General features: G+C 39.5%; 2 protein-coding genes across 3 annotated transcripts in view; one reads left to right on the top strand and one right to left on the bottom strand.

Moving 5' to 3' along the window:
- Positions 1-26,186, top strand: part of LOC109062990 (gastrula zinc finger protein XlCGF7.1-like) — a 972,510-nt gene that overhangs the window by 110,548 nt on the left and 835,776 nt on the right. The window lies entirely within an intron of this gene.
- Positions 14,854-24,915, bottom strand: LOC109067227 (gastrula zinc finger protein XlCGF7.1-like). The gene is made up of 3 exons (XM_042745597.1): positions 24,804-24,915; positions 21,333-21,600; positions 14,854-16,194 (listed from the first exon to the last, which is right to left on the bottom strand). Exons 2-3 carry the CDS (start codon positions 21,415-21,417, stop codon positions 15,416-15,418), a joined length of 864 nt encoding a protein of 287 aa, XP_042601531.1. The 5' UTR covers positions 21,418-21,600; positions 24,804-24,915; the 3' UTR covers positions 14,854-15,415.

The raw sequence follows: 26,186 nt of genomic DNA, 5'->3' as shown, positions 1-26,186 counted from the left end.
GGGGTAATGCCTCCGCCCGGGTGCCCACCGAATCACTTATTTGTGCCGGAGGGATTACGGTCCAACGTTATCCAGTGGGGACGTTGTTCTAATGTGGCTTGCCATCCAGGAGTTAACCGTACTAAGTTTTTGGTCAAGCAACGATTCTGGTGGCCACTGATGGCTCGCGACATTCACAGTTTTGTGTTGGCTTGCTCGGTTTGTGCCACTGGTAAGACTTCCAATCGACCCCCTGATGGGTTACTTCAACCGCTGGTGCCTTCGAGACCCTGGTCCCACATCGCTCTAGATTTTATCACCGCCCTCCCGCCCTCCCAGAGCAACACGGTAGTTTTTGACCGTGGTGGACCGGTTCTCGAAGGCGGCCCATATTATTCCCTTGCCCAAATTACCCCTCAGCCAAGTAGACGCGGTGGCCGTTGTAGATCACATCTTTCGGTTACATGGCCTCCCGATAGACGTGGTTTCCAACAGGGGACCCCAATTTTTGTCCAAATTTTGGTGAGAATTCTGTAGATTACTGGGAGCGACTGTAAGTCTGTCCTCAGGGTTTCATCCCCAGAGCAATGGTCAAACCGAAAGAGCCAACCAAGATTTGGAAAGGGTGTTGCGATGTTTGGTTTCCAAGAATCCTTCCTCCTGGAGCCAACAATTGTCGATGGTGGAGTACGCCCACAATACCTTACCCATATCAGCTACGGGCCTATCACCATTTGAATGTAGTGTAGGTTACCAGCCACCTGTTTTTCCCAGTCTGGAATCCGAAGTCGCGGTCCCCTCTGTTCACGCCTTTGTCCAGGGGTGTCACCGCACATGGACTAGAGCCCGCGAGACTCTACTCCAAGTGGGGGCGCGCACCAAGGCTAAAGCCGATCGCCACCGGTCTAGGCCTCCCGTATACGTCGTGGGTCAAAAAGTGTGGCTTTCTACTAAGAATATTCCTCTCCACTCCGTATCTAATAAGTTGGCTCCCAAATTTATTGGCCCGTTCACTGTCACCAAGATCATTAGTCCGGTGGCAGTCCGCCTCAAACTCCCTTGCGCAGAATTCATCCCGCCTTTCATGTGTCTAAAATTAAGCCTGTTTTTCATTCCCCTATTAATCCGCCTACCCTGGTTCCCCCCCCGCCGCGACTCGTAGATGGGTAGACCACTTAATCGGTCAATGGCATTCTGGACTCTAGACGGAGGGGACGCGGATTCCAGTACTTGGTGGACTGGGATGGTTACGGTCCGGAGGAGAGAAGTTGGGTACCTGCTAGGGACATCCTGGATCACTCTCTTATCGATGATTACAATCGACAGGTAAGGGGTTCTGGGGACGCCAGGAGGCGTCCTTAGGAGGAGGGGTACTGTCATGGTTCATGAATGCACCGTCTCCTGCTGGTTTGTTGTGACGTCATGTTAATTGTTTCATGTGGGTGTTACCGCTGATCGGCTGATCAGCGGCAGGTGCAGCTCGTTACAGCAGCCTATTTAATGCCCCGTCTTTCATCTCTTGTTTGTCAGATCGTTGTGTGAGGTCCGCGTGGTGTTTGTCTGTTCGTGATTCATCGTTCCTGCTTCATGCTCTGTTTCCTGTTTGGTCGTCTCTGGATTAATGCCATCATTACGGATACCTCGCCTTCACCAACTCCACCAACGCACTCAAGGGAAGTGTTAATTCATCACTATCTCCACCAACGCACTCAAGGGAATTGTCAGGTCTTCACCACTTCCACCATCGCACTCAAGGGAATCTACTCACCTGTCGGTGCTGCCACCGAAGTCCCTGCGTCATTCTCCAAGAACCATTCATCATCGCCTATTCTTAATAAACATCATTATTACTTGCAGTTGCCTCCTGTCCTTTATCACGCCGTGACACGCATGTGTTGTATTCATTGTTGCAAAACTTGTTCTGTATATAGTTCGTTTGTTATCGCGATCAAAACCATTGATCTGAAGCTCAATGCTGATGCTGTCATGTAAATAGTTTTCTAATCAGCAATAAATATAACAATTTCTGATCAACCCCTATCAATTGCATGCTTAAAATAACATACCGGTTAAAGCCTCGCCTGTTTTAAGTCAACCAGACTGACTTCCGGGTTAAATCCCGCCCACTTTCGGGTTAGGCCCCGCCCAGTCCGAGTACAGATACAGATACAGATAATTCATATGGTTAACAGATACAGATAATGCTGTACTCGCTCATCCCTAATTATTACTTCTGTTTATTCTTATGTTGGGTCTGTATTGTCATCATGAGTAGTTATAGTTCTTCAGTGGTCTCCATCTCAAGGTTTTTAATAATGTCAAGAGAAAAAGTAATTTTCCTAATTGAGTAAAAGTGTTAACTCACTGCAGAGTTCACTATCTTTGGGTACCAGAAAAAGTAATTAGAGTGATCTAGTAAGACCTATAGTGCAGAGATCTAGCTATAGGTCTAGAGATCTAGTTACCTTTGATTTGCTTACTGGGAGACTGCTAGCATGTTGTTAATATTGATTTCAGTCTAACGTCAAATTAATAATGTTCCTGTTTTGGGTATTATTGCAAAAAATTTTGTCTTTCATAATTTTCAGGTGTTTTTTTTTCTGAGTTATTTTTGGCTTATATCCATGTAGGCTGGAATGTCATGGGTTTTGTGTAGCCCAGCTAAACGACTAAATATTTCATGAACAAGTATATTATGTTCTTAGCAGGCAATCTTGATGTCTCTTAAATCAAAAAGGTATTTTTTGGATGAAATCGCAGGTATTTCTGACAAGAATTCGGTTACGGGTATGAAAAATGTACAAATATAAAAGGACAGGAAACCCAGGTTTGCAATGGACAGCTCTAAAGTATGCTGAAGTAGGCAACAGGGTTATGTGCATAAATGAGAGCGGTTTATTTACAAATAAAATGGTTTAAACTGTATTTGTCATCAATTAATTTCTTTACATTCCGAATTTCAGGGACCTGTGATCTGTATTTGAGTGAGCGCCACTTGGAGAGGACGCTGGCGCTGTCTGTTCGCCGCTTTTCCAGTCGCGCCAAAATAACGCTAAGTTTTAAACCTTTTTATCTTTTACCTTTTTATCTTTTACTATCCTCTACCCTCGCCACCGACCAGTGGACCAGTGGACCTTTTACAAAAAAAAAAAAAAAAAAAAAAAAAAAACGTGGAGGGTACCTCCCGCACCACCGAACTGTGGACCTTACTGGATAGCTAACGTTATCAGGTAGCTTTTGAGTCTAGCGGTGGCCTACCTGTTGCCGCTAGCAAAACACCTGCTCGGAGACTCCCTGGGATTGGTCGTCGCTGCTCGTGCATCGCAGCTGCTACGTGGCTAAAAACGGCCGTTTTTTTTTCCGCGCGCGCCGCCTCCACTATGTTGAGTTACTCCGTCAACCAGCTGATGAATCTCAACAGTTTCCTCACTCCACCGTGCATTGCAGTGCTTAAACAACTAGAAATTCTCCGCCGTCCACGCTATCTCCATAGAAGTTCCCGCAGAAAGTTTGTCTGCTCACAGACAAGTCCTACCATCCCGGCTCTCTGGTCAGCAACACGAACTGTCGCACCACATACACTGAAGCTGAATGCAAAACGTGGAGTGGACTCCAGTCTGCTACGGCCAGTGCAAAGATTTGTTGCTTCATCAAGTAGCAAAATCGAACTCTTAAATGCACAGTCTATTACAAACAAATCCTGCCTCATTCATGACCATATCCTGGAAAAATCTCTGGATTATATGTGCATTACAGAGACCTGGCACCAACCAAATACCTTTTTTTCTTTAAACGAGAGCTGTCCCCAAGGATATAGCTACCTCCAGAAAGCTCGCAGCACGGGGCGTGGTGGCGGCCTGTCAGTCATCCATCGCAGCGATCTGGATTTATCTCTGCAACCATTACCTGAACTATCTTCATTTGAATGCCTTGCATTTAAATGTAAGTACCCTTCCCCTGTGTTGTTCCTTCTCATCTACCGACCACCAAAATCAAACCCATCATTTATCACTGAGATGTCAAATCTCCTCACAACTTTCTGCACATCCTCCGCCGATGTTATAATTTTAGGTGATATGAACATCCATGTTGACACCCCCTCCTGCCGTTTTTCAGCTGAATTTCTTCAACTACTGGACTGCTTTAACTTAAAACAAACTTGTTGGTGTTCCCACACACACCAGGGGGCATACCCTGGACCTGGTCATTACTAACTCTGCCCCTCTCACCAACCTGCAGGTGTATGACCTAGGTGTGTCCGATCATAAGGTAATCTCTATGGATTTGCCATCCCCATCCAGCCTCTCCAAGCCTAAGCGGAATATCTGTTTCAGAAACCTAAAAAAACATAAACCCAGAACTCTTGGCAGCAGACTTTCAGCATCTTTCCACACACTTTTTATCAGCTGACGAAGCAGTGGACTACTACAACAGCAATCTGAGCAGCCTCCTGGACCTCCATGCACCTGTTAAAACAAGAACAGTCACCTTCACCCACTCAGCACCCTGGTTTACAGATGGGCTTCGTAAGATGAAGGCAGCAGGGCGCGGGTCCTTGAGCGGCGTTTCAAAGCCTCTGGCCTCACTGTACATAAACAAATCTACCGGAAGCAACAACAAAAATATGCACAGTCCCTTAAAGAGGCAAGGTCACAGTTTTACTCCGATGTCATCAGAAACAGTCCAGGAAATTCCAAGCAGCTCTTTTCCACTATAAACCACCTTCTCAAACCAAAATCGACCCTACTTACTGCCGCTACAGAAGAGCAGTGCAATAAATTCATGGATTTCTTCACGTCAAAAACTGCACATATTCGCTCTGCCCTTTCTGGTCCTCCCCCCCAAACTGTTCCCCCAACATATATACATCTCCAAACCCCTAAACTGCTTTCCTGAGGTTTCATCAGAAGAGGTGCAGAACATCATCAGGAAGATGAAATCCTCCACCTGTCCCCTGGACCCTCTCCCAACCTCCCTGGTAAAAACTCATATCACTGTCCTAAGTCCCCTGATCACTGCTGTTATAAATCATTCCCTCAAAACTGGTCACGTTCCCCCTGTCTTAAAAAATGCCATTATCACACCTCTGCTCAAAAAACCCACTTTTGATTCGAAAGTCCTATCCAACTATAGGCCCATCTCAAATCTCCCCTTCATATCAAAAGTACTTGAGAAAGCAGTTGCCAGCCACCTTCAGGACCACCTCAAATATAATAACCTCTTTGAAAAATTTCAGTCAGGTTTCCGCTCTGCTCACAGCACAGAGACTGCCCTCATTAGAGTCACAAACGACCTCCTCATATCATCTGATGCTGGCTCCCCTTCCCTCCTCATCCTCCTGGACCTTTCTGCTGCATTTGATACTGTCGACCATGGTATTCTTTTAAACCGGCTCCACCTCACTACTGGACTAAATGATACTGCCCTCAGTTGGTTCAGATCATACCTCACAAAACCGGACAGAATACATCTCCCTGGGCCACTCTAAATCATATCCACACACAGTTACTTGCGGTGTCCCCCAGGGGTCAGTCCTTGGCCCCATCCTCTTCATTCTATACCTCACCCCCCTTGGCCAAATCATCAGCCGTCACAAAATCTCATTCCACTGCTATGCAGATGACATACAGCTCTATGTACATGCCACAGCTGAATCCACACCCCACAGTCATCCCCATCAAAACTCAGCACCTGTCTGGAGGAGATAAAGGTGTGGATGGAGCACAACTTCCTTCAACTAAATAGCTCTAAAACCGAAGCCATCTTGATTGGCACTTCTCACCAAATCAAATCATCATCCATAACCAGTATCACCTTTTCTGGCACCAATATTCCCCTCTCATCAACAGTAACTAATCTTGGTGTAAAAATTGACTCCCAACTCACTTTTGAAGCTCATATAAATTACTTATGCAAGACCTCTTTCTACCACCTCCGTAACATCTCCAAACTCCGGCCCATTCTCACCTTTTCAGATGCCGAAAAACTGGTTCATGCCTTTGTCTCCTCCAGACTGGATTACTGCAATGCACTTCTCATTGGGATTCCTGGAAAGAGTCTGCAGAGGCTTCAATACATCCAAAACTCTGCAGCTAGGATCCTGATGAGAGTGCGGAAATATGAGCACATTACCCCCATTCTTCACTCACTCCACTGGCTTCCCATCTCCACCAGGATTGAGTACAAAGTTTCACTCCTCACACATCAATGCATCCATGGACATGCCCCCTCCTACTTAAAAGAACTTATCAACCCACAAACCACAACCCGTTCCCTCCGTTCCACTCACTCAAACCTCCTCCACATACCCAGAACCAGACTGAGGACAATGGGAGACAGGGCCTTTTGTACTGCTGCCCCCGCATCTGTGGAATGGCCTCCCTGACTCCTTGAGGGCTCCACAATCTACTGATTGTTTTAAAAAAGGCCTCAAGACATTTCTTTTTAGCAAAGCTTTTGGTCCCTTTTAGATTATTATTATTAACTGCTTATCTTAACCCTGTAGCACTTTGAGATCTCTGATGAAAAGTGCATTATAAATAAAATTTAATAATAAAAATAATTAATAATAACTAATAATAATATTATTTTTTGTAATTTATAATTAAATATTCAGACGCCTTAATGTATATCCTGTGAAAGATCTGCTATAATAATGTTTATTAATACCATGTTATAATTTTCCTTTCAGTTTATTTTCCTTATTCATTGCTGTATTGCTTATGTCTGTTTTTGTCTTATAGATTTGAGTTCTGTACAGCTGCTGTTCAATGCAGAACTGTGAGAAGTGCTTTGCTCCAGTGACGTTGGGGTTAGAGGTGGGGCTTTGTTCTTTCTTTTTCTAGATAATTCCCTTGATGTCATGCTGCTTTCTCAAGCACTTTCTTCCAAACTGAGAACCACATAACATTTTTAATCTACATTACAATAACCTTTCAAATGTATGTTTCAAATTAATAAAGTAAATTACTGATATCACACACAAACCTTACACATAGGGGAGAGTGGGGACAGTTTGAACACAGCTTATTCCTCCAATCAGGAACGAGCTGGAGTGATGATGTTCATACTGCACACGCTCAGTTAGCCCCTCCCCCACTTGGAAGAAATCAGCCATGTTTAACCATTCCTTCTGGAAAAAAACTAATTTCAAGGTATAAAAAGCCTTTTTTTAATGCTCAGATTTTTTCTTATGCTGTATAGACTGATTGTGTGAAGCATTATTCATTCATATCATTTAAATCAGTGTTGTCTTAACTTCTAATAGGCATAGCTAGTAAATGTCAAAGCTATTGTGTCTAGCTAGCATAGCAGGTTTTATCGTGACTGTCAGTGTTGTTGCAACTGTCCCTTATCACAACACTGATGTTAAAGATTGTCATTCTAATTCTAGAAAACAATTGTAATTTAATGGATTAATAAAGAACCCTTTTAACAGCCAGGTTTTCCCCCTTTTTTAAGCACAGATCTCGAGCTGACTCTCCCGCACCTGTCGCTTATTCCCCCGATCCATTATATGGCTCTGCTTTTCTGTCTTCTGTCGTGAGTAGATTGTTTTGTCTTTGCTAGTGTTCTGTGTTTGAGTATAAGCATAATTTTCTTACCCTCTGTTCAGCTGTGCTTCAGGACTCGTAGTACAGAGATCTGGCAGCTCGAGTGGTCCGCAGTCTCTGTCAGCCGGCTCTGGAATCTATGTTTACCTGAGCAGTATTTAATTATTGTTTATGTAATTTTGTGTTTTGTGGCGTGAAAAAATATCTCTTTTCTCACAACTCCTCTGCATTACTCTATCAATCCCAGGCCATGACAAAAACTTCATGGCCAGTCGTGACTGGTTAATGGCTTTTATGAAGAGTCAGCCTTGTCTTTCCATTCGGTGTCTACAACCTGCCAGTTTCTCCAGAGCCACACGTTTAAATAGACATAATGTTTCCAAGTTTTTTGACAATCTTGGGAAGGTGCTAGATAAGCACAAATTTCATGCAGAAGACGTGTGGAAAATGGATGAAACAGGGGTTACAACTGTCCAAAACCCAGAAAATATTGCTGCTAGGCGTGATGGTACACAGTTTGGGTCATCCACATCAGCAGAGAGAGGGACACTTGTGACCCTTGTTTGTGCTGTCAATGCACCGGGGAATATGATCCCACCCCACTTTGTACTCCCTCATGTCTATTTCAAAGAAAATTTTATTCGTGACGGCCCACCCGGACGCATTGGAACAGGGAATGCATCTGGGTGGATGCTGGATTAGGACTTAATCATGTTCTTGAAACACTTCACTAACTGTCACCAACACCTCACAAAGTCTTCAGTGGATGCTAAAGTCCTGTTTATAATGGACAACCACTCATCCCATCTGTCTCTGAGGAATATATTTCTGCAGATACAATAGAATTGTCCTGCTTTCCTTTCCACCTCTCTGCTCTCACAAACTACAGCCACTGGATCACACTGTTTACGCTCCTCTAAAACAGACTGTGAACTCATTCTGTGACTCATGGATAAAGAGCCACCCAGGCCTGATAATGTCAGTTTATGACATTCCTGGCATTGTTAGGCTGGCCCTCCCTTTGGCAGCAACACCAGCAGATGTGCAGTCAGGTTTTAGGAGCACTGGCATTGGGCCATTTAATGGGGAGGTCTTTCAATAGGTGACTTTGTACCATCTTTGGTGACAGACCATCCTCCTCCATCTACTGCAGCTCCACCAGTGCCCTCTATGCTGTCTGCGCCTCTCCAGTCTCCACCTGCTGTAGTTCAACCACTGCCACCTGTCGGAAAAACAGTCCGTGCACCGGGGCGCATTTTTGGAATGGGTTGTCCCTATTCTCTTAATAAGTAATGGGCGTAACGTTCAATGAACCAATCAGAGTGTCATCTCCCATTGCCTTTAAGAGCGAGATGCGCTCGCGCCATGGCGGATCGCTATTTACATGGCAGAATTTGTTGGCGGAAAAGCTGAACGATTCTCAAGCGAAGAAACCGATCTGCTCGTGCGCAAAGTTAAAGCGCACGAGCAGATCATCTACGGGACAAGCAGGAATCCACCAAAGCCCCGCGCGATGAGTCAGTTAATATATATGTATACACTGACTTATTAAACACACTGATTAAACTGAGGAGTTCAACGAGTGATGTTTTGCTAAAATTACCTGTTAAGTGGCCAGTCAATCTTTTAGTCATCTGCGTTGGATGCAGGCTTTCTAATAGCTCCGCGCGATGAGTCAGTTAATATATATGTGTGTATATTGGCCAATTTCATTCATCATAAGTAGTAATAGGCTGAATTGCAAATAGGTAGCCTAATTCTAATACACGCAATGACTATCCATCATTACATTTTTATATTTATGTAGCCTACACAATAATATTCTTTTACACTGTAATCCTTTTGTATACCAATATACCTTTCAGCATTGATGGTGCCTTTCCAGATGTGTAAGCTACCCATGCCACATGCACTCATGCAACCCCATACCATCAGAAATGCAGGTTTCTGAACTGAGCGCTGATAACAACTTGGGTTGTCCTTGTCCTCTTTAGTCCAGATGACATGGTGTCCCAGTTTTCCAAAAAGAACTTCAAATTTTAATTCATCTGACCACAGAACAGTTTTCCACTTTGCCACAGTCCATTTTAAATGAGCCTTGGCCCAGAGAAAATGCCTGCGCTTCTGGATCATGTTTAGATATGGCTTCTTTTTTTGACCTATAGAGTTTTAGCCGGCAGCGGCGAATGGCACGGTGGATTGTGTTCACCGACAATGTTTTCTGGAAGTTTTCCTGAGCCTATGTTGTGATTTCCATTACAGTAGCATTCCTGTATGTGATGCAGCGCCGTCTAAGGGCCCGAAGATCACGGGCATCCAGTATGGTTTTCCAGCCTTGACCCTTAAGCACAGATATTATTCCAGATTCTCTGAATCTTTGGATGATATTATGCACTGTAGATGATGATAACTTCAAATTCTTTGAAATTTTTCTCTGAGAAACTCCTTTCTGATATTGCTCCACTATTTTTCGCCGCAGCATTGGGGGAATGGGTGATCCTCTGCCCATCTTGACTTCTGAGAGACACTGCCACTCTGAGAGGCTCTTTTTATACCCAATCATGTTGCCAATTGACCTAATAAGTTACAAAATGGTCCTCCAGCCGTTCCTTTTATGTACATTTAACTTTTCTGGCCTCTTATTGCTACCTGTCCCAACTTTTTTGGAATTTGTAGCTCTCATGAAATCCAAAATAAGCCAATATTTGGCATGACATTTCTAAATGTCTCACTTTCAACATCTGATATGTTATCTATATTCTATTGTGAATAAAATATAAGTTTATGAGATTTGAAAATTATTCCATTCCTTTTTTACTCACAATTGGTACAGTGTCCCAACTTTTTTGGAATTGGGTTTGTATTTTGTATGTACATGCAGTTTGTTACGATCTGAGCATGTTTTATGAAGTTGCAAGCAGTAAAGTGACATAAAAGCCCATCCATATATAATTTTTTTTATATGGGTCTGAGCGTTTCTCTTAGAAAAACTCGCTCAAGTTTAGTCAAATCCCCAAACAATTATATTTGATTTATTCTACTCAGTGAGACCTTTCAAATGACATATGACATGACTATCTGAGCTGTGTAAGGCTGGAGTCGGACCGTCTGGACTGAGGGACGACTTCTCCCTAAGAGAACAAAGGACTTTCCTGATAATTAACATTTGAACACTCTCTTGAACACCCTCCTGCATAAGTAACAGTGCCATCGGAGACGCACCATGCCTAGCAGTTCACACCTCACCATCACACTCCCTCCTCACACTATGATCCCCATCCTTTCTCCCTCACCTGATACTCACTCTAAATCTATGCAATGTTAAGTGTATACAGCAAGTGACTATATATGCTTGGTATCATTTGAAATGTCTCAGTGTGCCTGGTACAATGGTCTCAACCTTACAAAAGTAGACTAAAAGATAATACAGATCCTAAGAGTCAACAGATATTTTGATTACTGTAATGGGAATGTCCTTTTCCAGGGTCCTCCATGTAAATGACCTTCTGTTCCCTTAGAGGTGTAAACTACACTGGTCTGGGACCTGACTTAATCAAATTCCAATTGTTAGTTTCTGTCTTCATCTCGGGGGATGTTTGTCTTGGTCTGAGGTATTTAAAGGATTGCAGCAAAAGGATCAGGGCGATTCTGTAGCCAGAAAGCTCGTAGTGTGGTGTGTGTCTCTTCACTTCATACTATGTATTGCACTAGAAGTCAGGTATGCATCTTTCACTCTTAGATTCATCTTTGAGAATTTGATGTCTTGTATTGATTTGATATCTTTGAATTGGGTATGTAATTGGCAGAATACATATTTACCTGACTGATAATAAATTGTTACATTTGATTTTACTCTGTTTTACTCTGTGATTATAGATTCTAGTAGATTATGTTGTATCCTTGTTAGAGACATGAGCACCTGAATGAATGAGTACAATAATATTAAAGAATAAATAGAATAATCAAATGTGAGAATAATAATAATTACAGACAGACAAACAACCAATTTGCCTTTCAACCTAAATTTGAGGTCATACTAAAATGAAGTCAGATTAGATACTAAAATGAAGTCAGATTAGATCATTAAATGGAGTCAGATTTGAGTTTAACCTAAATTGAATAACTGTACGTGCTGAAAAGACTGAACACGCAGGAAACCTTCAGCCAGCACCGGATACCTTCCTTGGACCGTGTGCGTGGACCTTACAGCTGTATGATGTTTCTGACATATTACAGTACACTGTACAAAAAACAAAACGTAAGATTTTTTTTTTTCATTTATCATCAAATAACTCAGCACTACTTTGGGGTTAATCAAATTTGCTATATGTAAAGATCAGACTCTAAGCTTTCAAATGATATCCCTTTTTTTATTGATCAAGGTAGTGGTTTGAAAAATATGATTAGTCATTTTTTCCCAGTGCCACCCCTACACTGTGGTTTAGGGGGACTAATCATCACTAGTTAAGAGTTTATTAAAATCATTAAAAAGCTGAGATTCTAAGATTCTATTGATACCTGTTTTGTGTTACTCCATTCAGTGGTTGCTTAGTAATTTGATTATGAATTTTTTCGTGGGGGGAGGGGTGTACCAGGGGCAGTTAAAATGGGAAAATCACTGTAAGGTAAAAACAAGTAAATTTCACTCAAAGGGAATTCATTATATTTACAGAGAATTTTTACAGAATTACTGTTTTACAGCTCAAAGTGAATCAGATCAAATGAATCGCCCAACATCAATTAAATAGGCTGCAACCATCAACAAGATATTAATATCCAAAGAATATTTAAAACACTATTTATTAGAACAGTAACAAGATCTGCAGTTTAAGAAATTACCATGAAAGAACAAAACACAAGATAGTTTCTTTTAAAATACAGTTAAGACTACTGAACAACTCTAATAGATGTAAAGTAATCTAACACATAAACACACACTCACACGTTCACACAAGTAGCAGAAAGAAAGAAAGAGAGGAAAGAATGAGTTTTAAGAGAGTGAGAATATAAAATCCCAAGTTTCTAGCAGCATATCTTAGACCTGAACAACCATCAATCATTAATTCAACCCTCACATTGAGTTTTTGCGTGATTTCAGGTGTTAACTGAAGGATGCAAGTGGAGTCCTGCATGCTGGTCAGAGTTTGAGGCGGGCAAAGACAAAGTAAGAGACATGGCTTTGCGGCAAAACTAAATCAGAAAACAAGACACTTGACAGAAAAGAAAAAAAGAAGAAATAGAGATGGCAAGCAGTGTGAATGTAGTGAAGACAAGGCTAACAGGAGGGTTTCTGACCAATTAGACACAAGTTTAGCTTGAGGTGCAGCTATGTTTCTCCTGCCCTCATATAAAACAAAACATTATCTTCTCACTCACATCGTTCCTAGTTTTCCCACTCTTGTAAAAATATAATTTATACTTGATTACTATACTGAGAATATGATACAGTTTTATCAAGTATTAACTGATATCAATATTAGCAAAAAATAACTTGATATTCACATCATACCAGAACCACACACTCACTGTAAACAACTCAATAGTTAATCATGATGGAATTAATCTTGGATAAAAGCATATTATGTCGGTGACAGTCAGACATGAATGGAATTATTCAAATGAAGAATGATCTGATGCATTTTTATATGTAAAGACAGTCTTCTGTGGGTTTTAGAGAGGATTCCAGTCATTTAAGCAAGGAAGAGATCAAAAGGGAGTCTGGCTTTTGCTCTTTACCTTGAGTGAGGGAAATTCCACTTTGTCTTCTGATTTTCCCTGTGAGATTCATAATGTGTGTCTCCAGACCCATTTATCTTGGGTTAACTGCCTAAAGTTGACAACGCTGGAGGAGTTCATACATTAGTTTATTCAGTCGTCCATGGAGGAGTAACTAGTTAACTAGGGCTTTGTGGTGTCAACTGACAGATCTCTGTGTGAGACTCAGGTCATTCAGTGTGAGACTCTGGGCCTTTTTGGTTGTTTTGGTTCTTTGGGCTGTTTCAGCACAATTCTGATCAAGTCTTCAGTGTCTGATTCACTCCAAAATGTTAAATCACATACTGACAATATACAATATACATTTAACAAAAACCCATCAATTCAAGATCTCAACAAATTAGAATATGACATGGCAATCAGCTAATCAACTCAAAACACCTGCAAAGGTTTACTGAGCCTTCAAATTCGTCTCTGACAATCACTGACACCCTTCACAGGAGTGTAAGTCACAAACATTCATTGCCAATAAGCTGGCTGTTCACAGAGTGCTGTATCCAAGCATGTTAACAGAAAGTTGAGTGGAACGAAAAAGTGTGGAAGAAAAAGATGCACAACCAACTGAAAGAACCGCAGCCTTATGAGGATTGTCAAGCAAACTGGATTCAAGAATTTTAGAGAACTTCACAAGAAATGGACTGAGGCTGGGGTCAAGGCATCAAGAGCCACCACACACAGAAGTGTCAAGGAATTTGGCTACAGTTGTCATACTCCTCTTGTTAAGCCACTCCTGAACCACAGACAACATCAGAGGCGTCTTACCTGGGCTAAGGAGAAGAAGAACTGGACTGTTGCCCAGTGGTCCAAAGTCCTCTTTTCAGATGAGAGCAAGTTTTGTATTCCATTTGGAAACCAAGGTCCTAGAGTCTGGAGGAAGGGTGGAGAAGCTCATAGCCCAAGCTGCTTGAAGTCCAGAGTTAAGTTTCCACAGTCTGTGATGATTTGGGGTGCAATGTCACCTGCTGGTGTTGGTCCATTGTGTTTTTTGAAAACCAAAGTCACTGCACCCGTTTACCAAGAAATTTTGGAGCACTTCATGCTTCCTTCTGCTGACCAGCTTTTTGGAGATGCTGATTTCATTTTACAGCAGGATTTGGCACCTGCCCACACTGCCAAAAGCACCAAAAGTTGGTTAAATGACCATGGTGTTGGTGTGCTTGACTGGCCAGCAAACTCACCAGACCTGAACCCCATAGGGAATCTATGCGCTATTGTCAAAAGGAAGATGAGAAACAAAAGACCAAACAATGCAGATGAGCTGAAGGCCACTGTCAAAGAAACCTGGCCTTCCATACCACCTCGGCAGTGCCACAAACTGATCACCTCCATGCCACGCCAAACTGAGGCAGTAATTAAAGCAAAAGGAGCCCCTACCAAGTATTGAGTACATGTACAGTAAATGAACATACTTTCCAGAAGGCCAACAATTCACTAAATGTTTTTTTATTATTGTTGGTTTTATGAAGAATTCTAATTTGTTGAGATAGTGAATTTGTGGGTTTTTTGTTAAATGTGAGCCAAAATCATCAAAATTAACAGAACCAAAGACTTAAACTACTTCAGTCTGCGTGCATTGAATTTATGTAATACACGAGTTTCACAATTAGAGTTGAATTACTGAAATAAATGAACTTTTCCTCGTCATTCTAATTTATTGAGAAGCACCTGTACATGTGGCATGCAGGGCTGAGAGCCATGGGAACCGGTGAACATTCACACAACTTTAATTATAAGACAAACAAACAATAAAATGTAAGTAAAGCAGCAGCCCATCACGAAACGACTGCTGCATAAAAAAACCTAATAAAGCATAACATGAAGCCCATGGGTCTCATTTATATAACTCTCCATACATTTCATCCTAAAATTGTACGTATGCACAAAAGCTAGATTTTGCGTACACATGGTTTTATATTCATTAGAGTGGAATATTTCATGTAAATGTGTATATTGAAATGAAAACAGATTTTAAAATCATTTCTTACTTCATTACTTTTCTCACTCCAGGAAAAAAGTGTGTGTACACATGGTCTAGAATGTCTGTAAGGTGCGTACATATTTACACCAATTTATTTTTTTTTTTAAAAGTTTATTCACAATTTCTGTGCCTATTTTGTGCGTACAGAATGTTTATAAATGAGACCCCTGGCCTGTCCTCTCTCGTCTTGCACTGTCATCACTCCTCCATTTATCCTTCTGGATCTCCTTCCTTTAGACTCGCTCCGTTCCCACAGCTCTGTGTGAATCGTCATGTGGCTTTTAAGGTATCTTTTTTGAATGAAACGCTTTCCACACTGTTGGCAGGTGAACGGTTTCTCTCCACTGTGAATTCTCTTGTGCCTGTTAAAGCTTCCTCCTTGAGTGAAACTCTTTCCACACTGAGAGCATGTGTAAGGCTTCTCGCCGGTGTGAATCCTCATGTGCCTTCTAAGGCTTCCTTTTTCAATGAAACTATTTCCACACAGTTTGCATGTGAACCCCTTCTCTCCAGTGTGAATTGTCATGTGGGCATTCAAAGTGCTTTTATGTGTAAAACTCTTTCCACATTGAGGACAAGTAAAAGGCTTCTCTTCGGTGTGAATCCTCATGTGGACTTTAAGGTTTCCATGTTCACTGAAACTCTTTCCACACTGTTTGCAGCTGTAAGGCTTCTCTCCAGTGTGAGTCCTCATGTGGACTCTCAGTTTTCCTTGATGGTTGAAACTCTTTCCACACTGTTGGCAGGTGAAATGACTTCTAGATCTAGCCTTCTGAGCTCTTTTTTGTGAGGAAGTCTTTGCTGTCTGTGAGCAACTAAATGATTTTTGTCCAGGTATGAAATGAAGATGTTTTTTATACTGATCTTTATCTTGTATTTCATTCAGTTCTTCACTCTTCACTTTCAGGTCTGGGGTGGAAAGAGATAAATAAAGTTAACACACATTTAAAAGCAACAGTAGAACAGAAATCAATAAATGGCCAAATCTGCCATGTATGTCTAAAAAGGAACGTCAAACTCAGCTTGTTGAGGGTCACAGTCCTGCAGAGTTAAGCTCCTACACACCTACCTTTGGTTTTCAAGTAATGAAGACCTTGACTGAGGTGTGTTCAATTAGAGTTGAAGCTACTCTGCAGGCCCTCCATGAACTGAATTTCACATCCCTGGTATAGTCCTTAAATATAGTCCTTTCAACAATGTTCAGTTTTGCAGAGAAACTGTTTATTAACAATATCAGTCAGGATTTAAGTCCCATTGTAACACGCAAACTGTGTTTATTAAAGTTACAACATCTCACTTCTAGATGGATCAGACATGCAACTATTTGTTGTATTTAACAAATAATGAACAATACCCCTCACAACAAGCCATCAATGTGTTAGAGGTGTGAACTACCTCCAAACAAACACGCAGGGTAGAAACAGGCCCCTGGTTAAGGTGGTAACAGACACAACATCAAGATAAGACTGGTTTACGAATCAAAGGAGTGTAGCGTTTCACTCTAAATGCACTTTAAAACAGACAAATGTACCCTTGGTCTATACAGCCCATCCTTTACTGTCTCTATTTGTTTCCCACCAGCATTATTTAAAGCTCTTCAAAAGTGCCTCTTCATAGTGTACTCATTCCAAAAAACCTGATGGCACAATTCCAAGAAGTAATCTACAAAATCCTCAATTGGCTTTCCTCCTTGGTGTGATGCCAAATAGTCCATATTTACACAATTTGTGTGGTCTGGTATTCTGTCACATTTTATCCAAGATGAAGAAAAAGACAATACAGTTTCCAAATGAGAGCATGTGAAAGGCTTCTCGCCGGTGTAAATCCTCATGTCTGTTTTAAGGCTAACTTTTTCATTGAAACTATTTCCACACTGATGGCAGGTGAAAAGCCTCTCTCCTGTGTGAATCTTCATGTGGACTTTAAGGCTTCCATGTTCACTGAAACTCTTTCCACACTGATGGCAGAGGTAAGACTTCTCTCCTGTGTGAATTATCATGTGCCTTTTAAGGTATCTTTTTAGAATTTAACTCTTTCCACACTGTTGGCAGGTGAAAGGTTTCTCTCCTGTGTAAATTCTTATGTGGTCATTAAGAGTGTTTTTACGTGTTAAACTCTTTCCACATTTAGGGCAGGTGAAAGGCTTCTCTCTAGTGTGAACTCTCATGTGCCTTTTAAGGTTGCCCTTTTTAGGGAAACTATTTCCACAGTTTGCAACTGTATGGCTTTTCTCCATGTGGCAGATTGGGTAAGTTCCCTCCCCTGCATTTAAAATGACAGCCAATCAGAACCAGGTATGTATAATATAAAGGCTGTGAGTAGGCCACCTGGGATGCATCACTGCTAGCTCCGCCTCTTGGGGCGTGTGGGCTTCCGCCTAAAAGGTATGTTTTTAGCTGTTTGGCAAATGTGACCGTGAACTCGTGCATATCAAATGATGTTATTTATTTATTGTAGTTGGAATCGGATCTTGTTCGCGACTTCGCGATGGTGTGTAGCTGTCATTACCCTCCACCTGGTTTATTCACCTGAATATGATTCAGTCAAGTCATTGAGTAAACTGCTAAGATTCATTCTGTGATCAACCATACAACTTGTTTTGCTGACCAATTGTCGGTATGTATGATTCATTTATTTTCCAAGTAAGTGATTCGATTTAAGTACATTTTAATAGTTTGTTTTTAGCAGGACGAACAATGTTTGTTGGGAGTGCTCCATCTTGTGGTGGTTGGGACGATCCTTTTCTACATGGAGCGGGATTAAGATGGCGCTGTTGTATTGTTGCTATTATGTGATAATTGTTTTGTTTTTTAAGAATTTGTGCATGTTTTATAAAATTGGTGTTTTTTGTGTTAGGCCCTGTGTCAGGAGGCTGGCTGTACTAGAACCTTGGTGGTGGTGTTTTGAGCACTGAGATTGGATTGCCGCTTGTGATCACTTGCCTCACGTGTGTGTGTGTGGTTTTAAGAATAATCACTTTACAGCTAGCCTACCTGGCCACGGGTAAGTTTTAGTCATTTTGTTTTGTGTGTGTTGTATTGAGTCATAGTTGTTTATCTCCACTGAGCTATATTTTTAGTCTTAAGTGTTCTGATTATTGTAAACCTAATAAATATTTTTGTACATTAATACATTCTTTGTCCTGGTAACGAACCTGTGTGTCTAAAATCTGTTAAGTGGTTAGTTCCCCTCATTTTAAAGGGGTGGCGTAGTCAGCATTAATACATCACCTTAGGGTTTATGTATTCCTAGGGTGCTATCATAATCTCCTACCGCTCTGCTACATTCAGATTCAATTCTCATGTGGACTTGAAGTTTTCCTTGTTGATCAAAACCCTTTCCACATTGTTGGCAAGTGAAATGACATCTAGTTCCAGAATTTTTAGGTCTTTTTCGTGTCAAATTCTGTCATGTCAATCTTTGAGCAACTGTATGATATTTGTCCAGTTACAAAATTGTGTTTCTTAAACTGCATCAAGGCCCCAATATACTTCAAACATTATCGAAGAATTAATTCATATGATGTCATTTTAAACAAAATAAAGTCGAAACGAAGTTCATTTTGAGTTTATTCCGGTTACACAGTCGGTGAGCGTGTTCTGAAACTCCACCTTCTTGACGTGCCATTCCCCCCCCCCCCCGGGTTCGTATCTCATTCTTTGGGGGTTCGACCATAGAACGTGTCAAATAGAACGTGTCAAATAGAACGTGTCAAAAAGCTGAGCTGGCACAAATATATCTGCACCTGTACAATCGCACGCAGAGACTAAAGATTGAGAGAAAGCATTTCATTCCTAGAAAGAAATTGCAATGAAACTTGGTGTTGACAACCCGGAGTTATGCAAAAGGCGAGTTTTCCAAAGCCATGAAAGGAAAGAGTAAAGATATAAGGTAACAAATACATGTTTCAAATAAATGTTACACCACACTGCTGCTGCTGTTGTTCTTACAATAAGCAAATTTAAATGGTATACAACAAATGAAATGCCAAACGAACATAAAATAATAAATCTTTGTTCTTATCAAAAGTAAGTCACGACACCAAAAGGTATCAGTTTATCCAGTGTAATAAAATGAACACTAATAAAATAAATAATACTAAATTTCTACATGGAGCGGGATTAAATAATAAAATAAGCAGTGCGGGAGTGTCGGAATGTTCAAAATGATTTTTGCCCCCAAACGAAGAATGAAACAAACTTTGTTTGAAGTATATTGAATCCACCAGGTTTAGTACTAATGAATTAGTGTTTGGAAACCCTGTCAGAGGCCTTATTGATGTCTTTGCAGATAAATGGAACACCTCTGAACCAATCAGAGAGTGTTTAAGATTATGTAAATAGCTTTCGTTACCGACTATATGAAGCTAGAGCTATTGCTCATTGAAAATAAGGTAAATCTCAGGAGAAGATGCTGACATTGTTTGACTGCAAGGTTAAATCCAGAGAATATCAAGTAGGTGACAAAGTATTGGCTTTATTACCCATTTGACTGGTCCTTTCCAGGCTAGATTTATTGGACCTTATACGATTGTGAAATGTTTTCCCAGTAACAACTATTTACTAAACATGCCTGATCGCCGGAAGACATTAGAAGTTTGTCATTAATTTATTAAAATTTACGTGTCTGTGGTGTCTTTTTCCTTTCTTTCCCTTTCTCTGATGTCCTAGGACCCAGGAGATCTGAGGGTGAAATGGAGTGGGTTTGCAGAGAGGTGTATCCCAAGCCTTAATGTATCTACTTGTGTGATGTTGGCAAGCGTCTGTGCCTCGCGGGTTTTAAGGAGGACGAGGACTGTTTCCTGGGAGAGTAGCCTACAATACGGTGTCTGTTTCTATAAAGCGGGGCAATTCCAACTTTGCAAGGACAGTCTTGTGCTTCTGAATCAGTCTGTAAGTACGTTTTCATATTTTAAGAATTTACCACTGATGACAGTATAAGTCATTATAATCAGTAATTATGTCCCCACTGGATGCAACAAAATGCCTTGTTTATAATGGGTTTTATTGTTTTTGTCTTGTCTAGCATGGTATGGTAAGGGGTGTAACATTTACGTCACATGCTTGAGGAATTTGGCCAATCTCAATGCACTGGATAGCTGGCCAATGAGCGTACACCTTGCTTTTCAGAACGAAGAGCTTTGTAAAATTCGACGCGTTTCAGAAAGGTGGGGCATAAAGGAGCAACAATAATGTACATTATGTGGAAAATAATGATTTTTGAACCTCAAACCACAAACATTTTATTACACCAAATAATGTTCTTTGTAGCAATGTCATATTACCCCTTTAATATGGATTATACAGAGGTGAGATGAAAAGAAAATACCATCTTAGCTTTTTTTAAGGACAGTCAGTTCACCTCAGAGATGCAGTTACATAAACTCCACCCACAAATGTATCGTGATTCATTTAATCTCAACTGATTTGAATCATCACATATTTATATCGGTTTTCAACCAGCTCGCTACATCGCTGGCATCATTACATCCCTATTTACTACTGACGCTGCGTGACATACAGCACCAAAAGATGACGGTAATGCACTGGTTTAGAATATGACCTTGTAAGAAGATACTGTACTGCTTCAGTCTACTGCAGGTTCAGTCTATTACTAGAAAAGCTACATTGTTTTAAAAGTATCTGAGTTACTGGATAAGCTGCTAAAAATGTAGTTATGTTACTTTTAGTTAGCTGCTGCCCAAAACTGGGATTAACTTTAAACATTATTTATGTTCAGGGATGTTAATGTTAGTAAAGCACTTTTAAGGATAAGTAGAAAAAATCAATTACAGACATGTAATAACTCACATTTCTCATTATATAAAATAAAGTGATTGTTAGATATTGTTGCATAATTAAGTGATAGAAATGTAGGGTTTACATTGTTTTTAATTCAGAAGTAGATTTGAGGGTTTAATAACTAATTTTTAAAATTAATAAATAATTTTGTTCAGAGTACTTCTGTACTATGTTTCAGTACAGCTGGACATTTTTGTGACATTTTAGATCAAATGAATGAGCTCAACTTTAAGAATGAAAACCAACCTGTTTGTTTCTCAGTATCTTCATGTTTGACTCTGAATGTTTCTTCAATCTTCATGTCTTCATGCTCCTCTTTAATAAAGGCCATCTTTATAACAGTGTGTCAAGTGGATCTCAGTTGAGTTTTTCTGTTTAAGATGAGAATAATTAACAGTAGAAAAATAAGTCCAAACTAAATCTCTGTCTGCATCTCAATCTGCTCCCTTGGTCAGTAGTTTCTGCACACTGGTGAGGGAGTCAGTCAGAGTGAGAGATAATGGACTTAAAGCACCTGAAGAGAAAAATAAAATAAAAGGTTATTATTTGTAATAAGATTATTTGGAATGTACTGATTTGTAGATTATATTCAATAGATTACACTTTGATGAAACATTTGTAGATGGTTTATAAAAGTTATCATTACTAACTTTTTTTAAAATGAAAAAACTAGTGGTGGAAATTTTGATTCTTTCAAGAGATTCGTTCATTTTCAGTTCGTTCACCAAAATGATTTGTTCAGATTCATACACTGATTCGTTCAGTGACCATTTCTTCATATTACACAAAATATGCCAGCAGGTGGATAAAAAGAGTGTCTTACGTGTTGTCTTAAGTCAACGAACGTATTCACTTGTTACAAAAACTGATTTAGCTTTATTAAAATGTGTGCATAATCGCAATCAATAAATAAAGTCTAAAGTCGTTCAGATGAACAAAGCACAAGGTTTTCTTGCATAATTAACATTTTAATTGTTTGGTCAGACAGTTCATATATTATATATTCACATTCATAAATCGGGGATTAAACGTGGAGTTATGTTCTGTATGCTAAATATGAAAACAAGCGTATAGCCTCCCTAAGACTGCGCTTTGCATTTTGTGAGATTGACATCCTAAATGGCCGACTGACCCGGTTTACCTCTCATTCATTTTGTTCACGAACAAGATAAGCTATGTACCAGTTCATTTCATTCACGAACGAGATGTACCAAATTATTCAACTCGTTCACGAACAACATAGGTACCAGTTCAGTAATTTCATTCACGAACAATAAGATCTCTTGATCGCGTTCAGACTGATGAAACTCGTTCAGTGAAGGGCGTATTCGTTCACTACATTCAACGAATCACATGCTCCGTCACATGTTATACTCGAAAGCTGTTGGCTCGAGGTTGAGTAATACTTGGACAGGATGAAACAGTTCACAGATACCCAGTTCACCGAGCTGCGCATCCACTGCTAATAGCGCCGCGCTGCTGTGGAGTGAGGAACTTCAGTGAACGAGAAATATGAGTCAGTGGATTACGAGAACAATTCGTTCACCTAAAAGATTTGTTCAAAAATAACGATTCGTTCAGGAACAACACATCACTAGAAAAAACTACAACAAAATAAAAACATGTACAATTAAAACAAGAAATTCAAATAAAATGAATAAACAAAATAAAAAATAAATGATCTATACAGATATACAAGTTGGCAAGAATACAAAGAAAAAACAACTAAATGTCAATATTCCAAAAGACAACAAATATAAGATCACTTTTTAAATAAATTAAAATCTTTAGCACATACAATTATATCTTTAATTTTTTTACTATCAATAAATTTTATAGAATCCATATATGAATGAAAATTAACCATAAAAACCTTCAAACAAGGATTAGAATAATTTATTTTACTTTTATGGATATTAAATTTACCAAATAAAATCATAAGATTCAGCATAAAGTTTACAGATATACTTTTTGATTCAAAATAAAATAAAATAAAACATCTTTTGAAGTCAAATCACAACTATAACCAGTTTTCTCTGACATACAAGGATAAATCTTCCCAAAAATGCTAGTTGTAACATTCATAAAAAAATATGTACCAATTTTTCTGGCTGATCTGAACAAAATGTTTCCATCAATACACATTTTGACACGAGTATAATTACTTACATAAATGCTGTGAAGGATTTTCAAATATTCCTAAATTTGTTAGAAATACAAAAGAAATCGAGAAGGGAGTGACTAAGCTTTTTTCCACATAATATCTGTGAATCAAACATTCCAGAAAAATTTCCCGCTAGAATTTAGGTCTCTACTTTTATAAAATAATTGTCTAATACATTTATTTGTACACTTTTTACTGTTCTAGGGATATCCCACCCCAAAATGAAAATTTTGTCATTAATCACTTACCCCCATTTCTTTCCAAACCCGTAAAAGCTTTGTTCATCTTCAGAACACAATTTAAGATAAATAACAGTGACGAGGTCCAGGAAAGTATGAAAAGCATCGTCAGAATATCTGATCTGCCATCAGTGGTTCAACCGTAACGTTATGAAGCGATGAGAATACTTTTTGTAAGCGAATAAGACTTTTTTTTAATGACTTTATTCAACAATTTGTCTCCTCTGTCCCACGACACAAGGATTCATTTCTGTGTGTATTTAAGCTTTGATTTGAATGAAAACAGTGCATCGGTGCAGCCAGAGACACAGAGGAGAAAAAACTGTTGAATAAAGTCGTAAAAAAGTTTTATTCGCTTACAGAAAGTATTCTCCTCACTTCATAACGTTAAGGTTGAATCACTGATGGCAGATGGACTATTCTGACGATGATTTTCATTTCTTTTATGGACCATGACAGTATTATTTCTTTGCAGTCTATGGGACAGTCTCAAGCCTTTTTCATCCAAAATATCTTAAATTGTGTTTCGAAGACGATCAAAGCTTTTACAGGTTTGGAACTAAATGGGGGTAAGTGATTAATGACAACATTTTCATTTTGGGGTGAAGTATCATTTTAATGCTTTTTTGTTTGTACCCTCGTACATGGTGCTTCTATAGATATCTAATTCCTTAAGAACTACAGAAAAAAGAGGTTTCTGGTTGTTGAATTTACAACAATGAATATGAAACATAACAAATATAATCAAGAGATTGATAATATTTATTATTAGGTAATACCCAAACTTTCCTCCAATTAATATTTCCAACAAACTCAGACCAATAGAAAATATCACTTGGTTTACTAACAATTTCTTTTTAAACTAAAAAACGTATAGCTTTATTATAATTTTTTTGCTAGATGAAAACAAATTCTGGCACAGAATTAATATTTTAGGATTAATATTTAGTGAGATTCTGTCCTGTTCACTTCTAGAAACAGACAAAACTAAACAGATCGAGCGTCCTTTACGAGAATATTACTAATGGATTTGTCTTCATGACAAACAATTCACATTTTTTGTAAATTCAGGCAAAGACCTGAGGGACTTTAAAAGAAAACAAGTACTTGATGATAAACTGATTCAGATTCAGAGAGAGATGAGCACCGTTTCTGTTACTCTTGCGCTTTACAAGCACACAATACCCTTCATTAATAACACTTAATAAAGCATTACAGTAACACAGTCGGTAACAACTCATTTCTAAGTTTTATACACAATTCTCCGGAGTAGTTGTATCGATTTAAACAGATTAAATGATTAAAATCACACACCTTTCTTCAGCCGAATCACAGACTCGGGAGCGCGCGCAGCCTTATAACGTCACACCGCCAGAGCAAAATAAAAGTCCTGTTCGTGAAATGAATTGAATGAACTACAGAGCTGACAAAAGCCCAAAACTGATCTTGATCTCCAAATTACAGGACTGGAAAGAACTTATGAATATTTCACACTCAGAGATTTTAAAGATTAAATAAATCCACTTGTTTAATTGTGATCGTATATTACAACATAAATTATGAACTAGATGTTGTGACCTGGAATTAAAAAACAGAAGTTGGGACCCAGAACATTATTCATCTTTCAGGAACCATGTTTTTTGTGTCTATTAACCCTCTGAAGTCGATTAACGCGTATACGTGTTATGAGGCATTTTGTCCTGATAACCCCGAAAGGAACTTAAATTACACTTTCAGTTTTGATCGTACAGATAAGAGCAATACATCAATCGAATCTGTAAACGGTCTACTTTTTTTTGTATACAGACATAATAACAACACAACTTTGTGCACTTATAAAATAAAGATAACAAAACAAGGAGTGCTGTCTGCAGCCTTTGTCTGCGCTGATCTTCAGATACAAATGCGTCATTAAAATGAACTGTAACTCAGTGAATACTCAACACAGAGACATGAGAGAGATATCTATAGAAAGCATGACATGTCTACTTTTAAACTAAACAAGTACTGCCGAAAACAAATATTCTGTGATAAAGTAATCCATATGAAAACAACGCGATGTCCGTTTTTCACGTCTCCCTTCATTAGGCTTGTTTGAGATGAACAAAATCTGCGCAGAACCGATCACCGGTGATCACCGCGAGATGCATGCCGGTTAGAAAAGTGTCCGAGTTACGTCCGCCTTGCTCTGATGTCATGCTGACGTGTGCCGAAAAACTCTCGAGACGGCGAGGCGGCTGTGTCGGATTGAGCAGTCGAGTGCAGTGGCTCTCCACCGACTGCGCTGATCAAAAGCATGATGGGAAACAACTGACTGACGACACAGCTTAAAGCTCATTGGTTCAGACAACTGTGATGCTGCGTTCTCTTATAAAATATTTTATTTTTTTATCTGATTTCATGTGATTATGTATTTAAATTATTCATGAATCTTCCCAAACACTATTACAGTGCGATATATGTGTGAGATATGTGATTGTTGTCATATTTCTATAAAAATCTAAAATACATGTTTGTATTAAAGTAAAAACGGATGATAAATACGGCTTTCGTATGGAATTAAATAGCAAGCACCTTAAGTGTCTTGTTCATCATATTTATTTTCATATAAAAGCAACAGAACTGAAATTATATCATGTTTATAAGCAACACAGCATGTGAGTGAGAATAACGCGATATCTGCCTTTGATCTGTTAG

The sequence above is a fragment of the Cyprinus carpio genome, chromosome A4 (assembly GCF_018340385.1).
Source record: "Cyprinus carpio isolate SPL01 chromosome A4, ASM1834038v1, whole genome shotgun sequence".
Taxonomy (NCBI): Eukaryota; Metazoa; Chordata; class Actinopteri; order Cypriniformes; family Cyprinidae; genus Cyprinus; species Cyprinus carpio.
Note: the sequence above shows the minus strand (reverse complement) of the source record. Positions and strands in the feature narration are given on the sequence as shown.